Here is a 10,976-nt window from a genome sequence, read left to right on the forward strand (position 1 = left end):
GGTGGGGCGACGGGGGGGGGGGGGTCAGGGGCCACAAGCCAGCAGTGATAATTTGAATTTTGACGTTGAGTCTGAATCCTCTATTTATTTAGTGAGTAACTTTTGGGTTTATTTTTCATATTGTTTTTTTTAAGTTATTTGTTTCAGGATTTTTGTCCCGATAGTATTAGGGAATTTTATTTTGTTTATTTTAACTAGGTTAAAATGAGTCTATACATACCCTTCGCGGATGATAGGTGTGATTAATACTCTGATTTTGTCATTTTACTGTTTCCTTTTAATATGTTCCGGGCCTATATTTAAATAGTATTTTGGCCAGTGTGTTTTTAGGCCTTTAGAGTTACGAATTTTTACTGCCAAATTATTTTCATATGATATTTGTGCATGCACATTGTAATTATTTTATTGTATATTATACGTAAAAATTAGTTACTAATTGTTGCCAATTTTATTTTGTTTTATTAATATTCAGGGTTTAATATTATATAATATTCAAATTTTTATTTGTTGTCCATTGATCAAAATTCTTGAGTTAGTGACATTTTTAACCGATAGGAAACTTTTGAAAGCCCCAAAGGGAGCGTTTGACGCTATTAATTATATTGCTTAGGGTTGCATAAAATTATTAAAAGTGGTGTGATAGGTTTTGGATAATTTTACAAATTATACTATTTTATGTGTGAATTTCAATATTAATAAATTTGAAGTTTAAATATCATATTTATATGCGCAATTTTCAAATTATATTGTCGGCGTTCATTTGCCGTATTAATGAAAGTATTATCTTTTTTTATTATTGTAACTCGTAATTATTTTGGTGATAATCGTTGACAACGTTTCCTTTGTTCTTGCCATGAATTAACGTAGAAGTGAATGTAGATGTTTTCGTAGAAAGTAGTACTTTGAATGGGTATACAGCGGCGGCGCGTGCGCGGCGGCGGGGCGTGGCGGGGGCGTGGCGGGGCGGGGCGAGGTGGCGGCGCGTCGCCGGCGCGGGGTGTAGTCGCGGGGTAATGGCGGGTCAAATGGTACCTATTGTCCATTGACATTACTTGATAATAATTGTATCATTAGAGTACATTACAGTAGCCTTTCTCGGGAATCTTTAAAAGTTACCTATATATACACTTTAAAACAAGTTTTGGTAAATATATTTCTCTTAAATCTATATTCCCTTATGTATCCAGCAATAAATGAGTAGTTGTAGTTATCACATTATATGGCACTGAAGGCTGCAGTTTTGTCCGTTTAAAGCTCGTAATTGTTCGTCGTATTTCGCCGTTGTTTCTTAACGTTTCTAATAGGGTTTCGGATAGATTTGGAGTAATTCGCTTGTAGACGTATTCAGTGCCAATTAATGCGATATTCGTAGGGTTCGCAGCGCACAAGGTGAGCTCTTAAAAGTTACCCTCCCTATTGGAGGTGGGCGTATTGCCTAGGTTTGTGGCACCAAGCACAGCTCGATAGTTTCGGTGGAATTTGTGGCAGTAAATTTCAATAATGTATATATATCAGTATATGTATTTCGGACCGCGTACGAGATTTGGGTGGGTTTCGGTGAATTTAATTTAAACTCATTTAAGTTGATTCGGTCTGGTTAGGACACAGTAAGCTGATCACCTGCTTGCCCGACAAGTATAGTGATCTCTGTACTAGACAAGTTGTAGGCGGCGCGGCGCGGCGCGCGGCGGACGCGGCGGTCGCGTCTCGCATCGCATCGCTCGTTCTCCTCTCCACATTTCAGAACATAAACATGAGGTTGTGAGCTCTGTTCCCATTGGAATTATTAAGCCACATGAGTGCTTGTGCAATAAATATCACAGTTTGGATCTAGGCTTTTAAATTATTATAGATTATATACATTGTTGAGCTGATTATAAAAATTTAATATATTATTATACCTTTTAATATTGTTAAAGAATTCTAATTGCATTCCACGTGTAGATATTGTACGTATTTTTAACGATTTAAAAAAAAATTTACAATTATTTTTTACAATTGTAGGATTATTAGCAGTCGCCAATGTTTTTCCTTTAGTCAGTAAAAGTACAAATATTTTAATATACAATTCTTGGTATTTACGTATTGTAGTTTCTTATTTTTAATTGATTTGATTTTTCTAACTATAAGCATAATTTTTTTTCGTGTTGCGGCCATTTAGATATTTTTCAAATTGTTCGGTAAAACAAAACATATCATACCAAATGTATACATTCGTGACTGGAGTCAGCCAGACGAGCGCACGCGACCGTGTGGACAGAATGTACATGTGCATTGGCGTTGCGGTTTGCCGGCCCCGGATGTTTATGTACACTTTGTACATCCAAATACGAGAACTGTGTTTGTTTTTATTAAAATTACTAATTCCCGTGATATCCTGTATTCGTTTAGGTTTACGTTAAATGGCTTTTGTTTTCAAATTAGATTTAAGTTATATCTTAGGTTATTACAAACTTGAGTTTTTCGTTTTATCTTTTTATTTAAATTTTGATTTCTATTGTAATTTGCATGATCCGAATGCATATTTTAATTTAGTTCCAAAGATTTCTTATTTTGATTTACGATTTTTATTTTTAATTCATGATACTAAATTGACATTTGTGGAGTGTGCATTGGTTCTTGACCTTCGGGTTTACGTGAAGTTTTTTGTAAAGTTGGTGCAGCCGAGCAAATGTCTATTGTATTCTCGTAGTAGTATATATATTGCTCAATAATTTAAATCTGTTAAAAGTATTGTAAAGTTAGAAAGCGGTCGACGCGACATCGTACGCGCGTACGGCCGCAGGCTTAGGAGACACGAAATATCTAACAGACAATACCCTCCGTGAAGATTTGAAAGCGTTGTAAATGTTAAAGTTTAATTAGATGTAGTCTGCCTCGAAGGCGTGTTGCCGCGGCGAGTGCGGCCGCCGGACACACACACTGGTCTGCCTCCGCCAGCCCGACACGCACTCCGCTATCTGCCCTACAGGTTTTATTTTTGTAACAAAGTACTTGCACAACATATCCACGTGCGATGACGTGGCCGCGAGGGTTCGGAGCGCAGTCCAGCTGAGGTGTCCAGTGCGGTCCACTGGCGCGGTGGTGGTCGATTGGTGTATTAGTGTTTTGTCCCACTCTCAACGAAATTTGTTATTCAATACAGGAGTCTCTGCTGCATTGTGCCTAGATCTTAGAATTATAATGGTAACGAGGTAGAGTTAATCTCAAATATTTTGGCTCTTTGAATATTCCATGATATTATTTTGTTTTTCATGAAATGTATTTACATTATATACATACATACACTTAGTAATATTGTATACATTAATATACATTGCGTAGTTTGTAACTTGGTTTTATTATAAAATAAGATGCCCAACTCGTTATCTACTGATTTTGTCCACGACGCGTCGCCTCAAGCTGTAGGGGAATTGATTTTATTGTTCGGACTATAGATAGCTTCTGTTGAACACACGAGTGGACGGAAAAGGTTTATTTTTAACTAGTTGTTCATCTTAGTTTGACCAAATTGATTGTCCGCCGAAGTTACATGAGAATTTGTGTAAGTTGTTGCAATGGTATTAGCGCTGTGCTGCGTTGCGTTGCGACAATACGAACTTTCACGTAATTTAGCGGAGTTAAGTTTTTGTCGTGTACTGTGGCCAGGTTAATAACATCTCAGAGCAGTATAATTCAGAGCCTGCCTAAAATATATTTTTGTCATGATTTTATTTAGGTATATACATGTTATTATTCACATATTACAGTTTTCTCAATATTAGCTTGTATTTTAATTAAGAAATAATCATATTTAACATTGCCAGGTGATCAGCAACCTGCACTTTAATATTTTTGGAAACTATTGAACTTAAATTGTACTGACTTTATAAATATATTTACTTCAATAAAGATTTTCCATGCCACTAAATATTCTTGTTTTATTCCAAATTCAAAAACATTGGCGCCTTTAAGATAATTATTTTTATTGCCTATTAACAGCAGGTGATAGTTTAAATACAGTCAGCTTCGTAAATATGTGTACAATTTATAAAACTTCAGAAAATTGTCTTTGGTTTAAAAATATGTATGCACGTATCCACGTACTTTTAAAACCAAAGTCCAATATGGTAAAGTTTCAAAAATGTGTACATTTTTATGCAGCTGATTGTATATGGTTCTAAAATAAAACAAAAAAAACTCAGACGTTCATAATATAATAAATACGTTAAAAATACAATAGAATGCATTTTCACTGGTAACGATTACATTGTCAGTCATAAACAATGGCAAAGTTTAAATAGTAATGAACAATTCAATATTTGTACATTAACTATGTTTAAGAATTGTGCCAAGTAAAATTAATTTCTCTTAAATTAAACCCATTACATGGGTTAATAATATTCATTTAACTTTGTGTAAATTAAAAATTTATTTCATTCATCACATAGGAATAATTAATTTAGAACATATGGTTATCTCAGCAAAGTAATCACATATTTGTATCTTAAATAGATTTGATCTATTCATAAATTTTATTATAAAGCACTAAACAGGTAATTAAGAAATGAATATTCAGAAATCATTTAGTCGCAGTGTAAACGCATTCGCCCGCTATCCAAGTTGATAGGACTTTAAGAGTTTTCGGATCCATGATAACAAAATCTGCGTCACAGCCGTAGTTTAAGTTACCTTTAACATGTTCTATACCGAGAGCTTTAGCTGGATGTAATGAGGCTGTTTCCAGCGCATATTCTAGGGAACAATCTGGAACAAAATGATGGAGAGGTGATGCAAGTGTTGTCCCTTTTACACGTTTGCTACTAACTGTTCCCTGGTTTCGTTTTCCTTATCAAAGTCATCAGTTAGGATTTTTTTTTCGCTTTAGGCAATTAGTTGTGTGCGGAAAAAAGTATCTTTTCATTACTAGTTAGCAAACAGCGAAAGAAAATTATTTTTACCTATCTGGCGAGGTGACTTTGGTTAGGAAAAAGGAACGAGGGCATTTGTTTATTATCACTAACTTTATTTAAAGGTTGGCAACACTGATTTTTTTTTTATAAGATTGCTTTCGACTTGCGGTCAATACCTATGGAATGATGGATTTTTATTTTCTAAGATTTATTTACATTTTAATCTATAGATTAAGATAATATACCTGTAGCTTCTTTAAATTTAATAATGCACTCGTCGAGAGCGGTAGTGCTGCCGCAGAGAGTCTTGGTGCCGACGACGTAGGCGCGCCCATTCTCAACACTGACGGACATCGGCCCGATAGAGTAAGTGCCGTCAGGCAACCCCTGAGCCGCCACCGCGTCACTTACCAGAATTAAACCTGTAAAAAAAATGTTTTAAAACCAAACACATTTAGGAAATGTAGACTAGAATGGAACATTTTTTCACCGGTAACTTCTTTGGAAGATACAATGTTATAAACAAAATTGTAATAGACTCTATATATTGTTATAAAATAAACTAGTTTCTCAAAATAAAACAATTACAATTAATTATATACACATGTGGTTTTGAGGACCTGTCAATAGAATTTATCAAGTGAAGTGTCTATGCTTCCTGAATATATTTCTTGAATCTCTTTGTTTAGAAGATTGATATATTTTTTCTTTACTTTAAATTATGCTCACCATCACAGTTAGTTCTGCATGCGATACGAAGCGCCGCCGGATGCGTATGAATGCCATCAGAGATAATACCATAAAACACTTGCTTCTCAGTTGTAGTAGCTAGAAGGCCCACAAGACCCGGGTCGCGGTGGTGGAACTAGAAATTTCATAATAAAAAGATTGCATCATTAACCTTAGTACAACATTAAAATGCAGATAGACAACCTATACACATGTCATACACACCATTCAAGCCAAGTGAGTACTATCATTATTAAAAAGTAAAGCGATGTTTAAAAAAAATATGTTAGTAAATAACTCACTGGAAGCATTGCATTAAATAAATGTGTTATCAAATTAGCTCCACATTTGACAGCTTTTTCACCATCTGCCAGATTCGCCGTGGAGTGGCCAAGAGCAACTTTTATTCCAAGACTTGTTAGTCCCTTGATTGCATCTAAAGCTCCCGGTAATTCTGGAGCCAGGGTAACAATTATAACATCATCTAGGGAGCCATAGACTTCATGAAGTGATTCTAGTCCCTAAAAAAAACAAAAAGTTTAAAACTTTACTATGATGCATTAAAATAAAGCAGATATAATTTATTGTACAATCGCAACTGTTAGGGCCTGTCCCACCAAATTGTAATTTGGTTTTATAATTTTCTTTGTTTTATAATTAAATTGTCTTACAACAATCCAACATGTAAAACATGTGATGGAAATATCGGATTTTCTTTCCTTATATAACTGACATCATTAATAAGCTATCTGAGCCTCTTATCAGCCAGTGGTGGGACATACCCTTAGTCTTGTTAAAAGTTTTCTTTTTGATTTGGTATGTTTGAACCAAATCCAAGCATATTGTTATTGTAATAAATTAAATACATTTCTGAAACATTAATAGAGTGAGTATCTACTTGGTATTATTGAAATATATGTAATCACAGCAATAATTTAAAGCTAGTGTATTAAATGTATTTCTATTGATTATAAGATGAGACACTTGAAGCTGTGTACATAACAGTGTTGATAAAGGGTTCAATGAACAAGATAGCAAGTTGTAAATGTAGGTCATGATATGATATCTATAATTTTGCTTTTGAGAGTAAACATTGCAAAATAAAATGGATCTGTTCAGGATTGACATAAAATTTGTTACATCATCTATTCCAAAAATTTAAGGATTATTTACATTTTTGGTTCTACAGAATGATAAACTATCAAGCCTCAGAAATACAATTTAACAAGAGAATTTACAGCCTGGAAGTTGCATAGTGCTTGACATTTGAAATAGTTTTTAAGCGCTTATAATTATTAATACAATTGAACTTACCTTGTCTGGATTAATAATATAGTCATCGGAATGTGCACCTTTCTTTGCTAAGCTAATAAAAGGTCCTTCAAGATGGACTCCAAGTATTGTTGCTCCATGTTTACCACCTGGAGTCTTCTTGATCCGAGGAAGAATTGAAGCATATTTCTTTTTATCAGAAGTCACCATTGTTGGACAGAAAGATGTGACACCATGAGCCAGAAGTTCCTTAGCCACTTTGTACACTCCTTTTTCAACATCATCAGAATCAAATGAAAAGTCAATACCCCAACCACCTGATAAAGATATTAAACATCATCAATTTGCCCTTAACCGTGTGGTTACCTCTGTGTAGAGGTTACACTATGTGCTGCTCTTCCACATCTCTATTAGATGAATTCACTTCCTTCTTAAGCACATCCTCTTTCATACAATCCATCCATACCCTTGACACAGATATTGAACATATTATATTTTTATTAACTTTTTGCAATTGTTTTAAGATACTAAATTATATGTTCCCTACTTACCGTTTATTTGTATGTCAATAAATCCTGGAGTGATCAGTAAATTGTCACAATCAATGGTAGTATCGGCCTCAGCTTGTTCAACGTAAAAAACTTGCTCCGGGTTAATTATTTTACCGTCGCGTATCCATAAATCTTCCTTGATTATTTTCCCACCACGAAGGATATTACAGTTGTGGAATCTCGTTAAACCTGATTTAGCTTTCATTTTAAAAAGTAAATTTAAAGTTACACAAACAATCACTGGGACAACAAATTCTTAAATGAAAGTCCGTATGTAACGGTACTGAGATACAGTTTAAATATCGAGTTTATATTGAATGAACCGCAAAGTAAAACATTTCAATGTTCAAGAGAAATGAGGACAATATGTAAATACTGGTAGTGTTTTCAACAAAACAAAGAAATTGTCAACTTGACATTAATGACAGTGACATATTGTTTTTTTTTTGTTTTTCTCTGTACAGTTCTTAAACTACCATAAAAGTGCAAAGAACAGTCATATCATTAAAACAGGATTTTAACTAAAAATAATAATTAAACTAGTTAAAAATCACCTAAAACCATGGAATGTTTGGAGATCTACAAATCATTGCTGCCATATCTAAACAGGCGCAGTCGAACATAACTAAATTATAAGGAATTTTAGGGACATTCATTATAAAGACTAACATGGACGTTGATGTATGGCTGGCTATACAATGGCTGTAACCTAGCCAGGTGGCTAACATCAAAATAGAAACGTTTCATGTAAATTATAATTTTCGGCGCTAAGAAGTGTGGTTCGCAGTAAATTGTTCCTTGTAACATGTATTGTAGAACTTTTACCTAGAAAAAAAAAACATTTTCAATATGCAACCATGATTGATTTATGCTCTACTGATATAATAAATAAACTACCAATTATTAGTATTCTTGACATTGCATTGAAAAATGTATTGGACTTAAGAACATTTAATTTTTTTTTAAAAAGCTTGGAATTTATTTAATACTCGGACTAGATATAATATTACGAGTATTTGTCATGTGTATTACATTGTATGAAATTCTTGTTGCCGCAACTAAAGTTTGAATGCGGTCCATTTTCTACGAGGTCAAACTACAAGTAGGATCACATTATAAAACTTTGCTGTTTCAAACTAAGTAATGTGAAAAATTATTTTTCTAATAGTATTATTGAACGAATTTTTAACAATGTTCCATATCACATATTGTTTGATTTTTATCTAAACTTTGGTATTATTTCTAGATTCTAAAATATCTTATAATGGTATCTTAAAAAAAAATCATACTCTAACTATTCTTTTTTTAAAAATATTTTAGAAGTTAATAAAGAAACGTAAAAAGTACTGTAAAGTGTTGACAGTGTATAAGGTATACAGAAAATATTTTTCTAACGTAGCATATATCACAGTTTTCGTCACTACATACGAAACAAGATGAAATAGATGTGTCAGAATAGTACTTAATAGAGCACGGAGATAGATGAAGGCTTCCAAGCGATGCGACTGCGCGGACCGTTGAAGAATAGAGCGCGTAGCTCGTAGAGTCGAGCTACATCAGTCGGGATTCCGTAGCCGGAGGCTGCCGTAGCATCAGCTGTCTACGTTACTACAAAACGTGACGTTTACATGTACGCGTGCTTGAGTAATCTTAAAGTGCTTCAGTGATAAGTTAAAAAGTGAACTTTTTTAAACTTATAACTTAAAAAATATATATTGATTGCTACCCGAATGGAGCTATGTTTAATGGAAAATTTAGACCTGAGGGATTCAAAGTTTCGGTACGTTGTTTGATGCTTGCTAACTTTTAAGCAACACGTATATTTGGTATACTCTATTTTTTATTTCTAAGGTATTTACTGACTTATTAAAGTTTATTTTTTGTGCCAACATTTCAATTTTAACAATCAAAATGGTAGTAAATAAGATAATGTAAAAAGTTTTAATCTCCTTAGAAAAGTTACGCTTTAAGTTGAAAAATTAAAAAAGGTTTAAGATTTAAGATGTCAAGCAATATATGCTACATAAGTAATTCCAATAAAGCGTTTACTTTTAAGGATTCTTTTTGATACACTAGTTTTCCTACCCGGTCTCACCTCGTCTAGTTTACAGTATTAATTTTCAATTTTTTATAGGTAATGATCTTCATGAAATGGATCATAATAACATACATTTTTCATAACTTTTTTGTTTCAAAAACTAACCTCTGTGTTTAAAGCTCGAAAGCTTTAAGTTTTCGATCTGCTTCTATAGAGAAGTTTCAATTGTGCACGTGCTAAACTCTATTGTTATTAAATACATATAGATTGTGATTGATTGATTCATATGTTAATATCTTTAAATATACATAACAAAGGTAGAAGATATGAAGCTTTGTTATACTATTATTATCCAATAATCTATACTAATATTATAAAAAGAAAAGATTTGTATTTTTGTATGACTTCGGTTCACGTAAAAACTACTGGGGCGATATCATTTTTTTTTTCACTATTAGAAAGGTCTGTAACATAGGATATATTTTTTATAATCTTTTTTTAATTTCACGCGGACAAAGTCACAATTTCTATATAAATCTAATGGATACAAATTTGGTCGATGACGTTACGAATATTTCCTTGCAAATTTTCTGCTACGCGTCTAGTTCTCAGTTCCGCCGACATACGTAAGTTTAACTTAAAACTGAATTTGTGTTGCAGGGTTTATATTTTTTCAATCGAGATCTATTGTCACTAAATGAAATAGCTACTCGTTTTGTATACCTATAGTAAAGGCCATTCCTGAGCGTATGTTCGTTAAATATTTAAGTGAACGCAAACGAAAATGGAATGGATATAAAAGTATTCCATGCTTGATTTTTATTCCTATTATTACATTCTTTTAGTTGTTAATGTTTAGATAATTTATATCTCTCTGGTCTATTTTCGTACTATATGAGTTAGGAATTTCAATGGTTCTTTGAATGTCTTATTTGTAATGAGTTTCAACTTAAAGATTTTTAGCTAAAGCCTAGTCTTCTTCTTCTTAATATCCTATGTCTCCGAAGTAGGGCAGAGGGCGTCCACAGTTAAGAGCCTAGTAGTCTATGGTATACTAAATCTTGTCTTTGTAAGGTAAAAGTCTGCACGTATGTCGAATTATCACTCTTTTGACAAACACAGATAGATTAATTTATTTAGTAACTGGGAAATTCAAAGAAAATGTTACATTACTTATATTCATTTAATTATAAATACTCATAATAATGAATATTAGTTCATTTTTTTATTACTTAAAATCTAGATGTTTGGAATAGACATCTTAGCAGTGACGTATAATATTCTAAATACAATAATATAATAAAGTCCTGTCTATTTCGCCTTGAGCACAAACTTCAATCACGATAAATCTGATCTTTGAGGAAAATAGGACGACCAAATATAATTAGTTAAATGGCATTTCGGGTGGAAAACGTTCTTAATACAGATTCAGATTTCATTACAAAAGTTTCCTTCGACGAAAACTCAATGATTGAGGCAAAATATATAAACATT

General features: G+C 33.1%; 1 protein-coding gene across 1 annotated transcript; it reads right to left on the minus strand.

The window, feature by feature from the left end:
• Positions 1 to 4,236: 4,236 nt before the first annotated feature.
• On the minus strand, positions 4,237 to 7,842 carry LOC106100430 (putative N-acetylglucosamine-6-phosphate deacetylase). The gene is made up of 6 exons (XM_013279281.1): positions 7,445 to 7,842; positions 6,936 to 7,210; positions 5,924 to 6,142; positions 5,622 to 5,757; positions 5,138 to 5,314; positions 4,237 to 4,746 (listed from the first exon to the last, which is right to left on the minus strand). Exons 1-6 carry the CDS (start codon positions 7,647 to 7,649, stop codon positions 4,562 to 4,564), a joined length of 1,197 nt encoding a protein of 398 aa, XP_013134735.1. The 5' UTR covers positions 7,650 to 7,842; the 3' UTR covers positions 4,237 to 4,561.
• Between the last annotated feature and the right edge of the window lie 3,134 nt (positions 7,843 to 10,976).

This window comes from Papilio polytes, unplaced genomic scaffold, assembly GCF_000836215.1.
Source record: "Papilio polytes unplaced genomic scaffold, Ppol_1.0 DF824047.1, whole genome shotgun sequence".
Lineage (NCBI taxonomy): Eukaryota > Metazoa > Arthropoda > Insecta > Lepidoptera > Papilionidae > Papilio > Papilio polytes.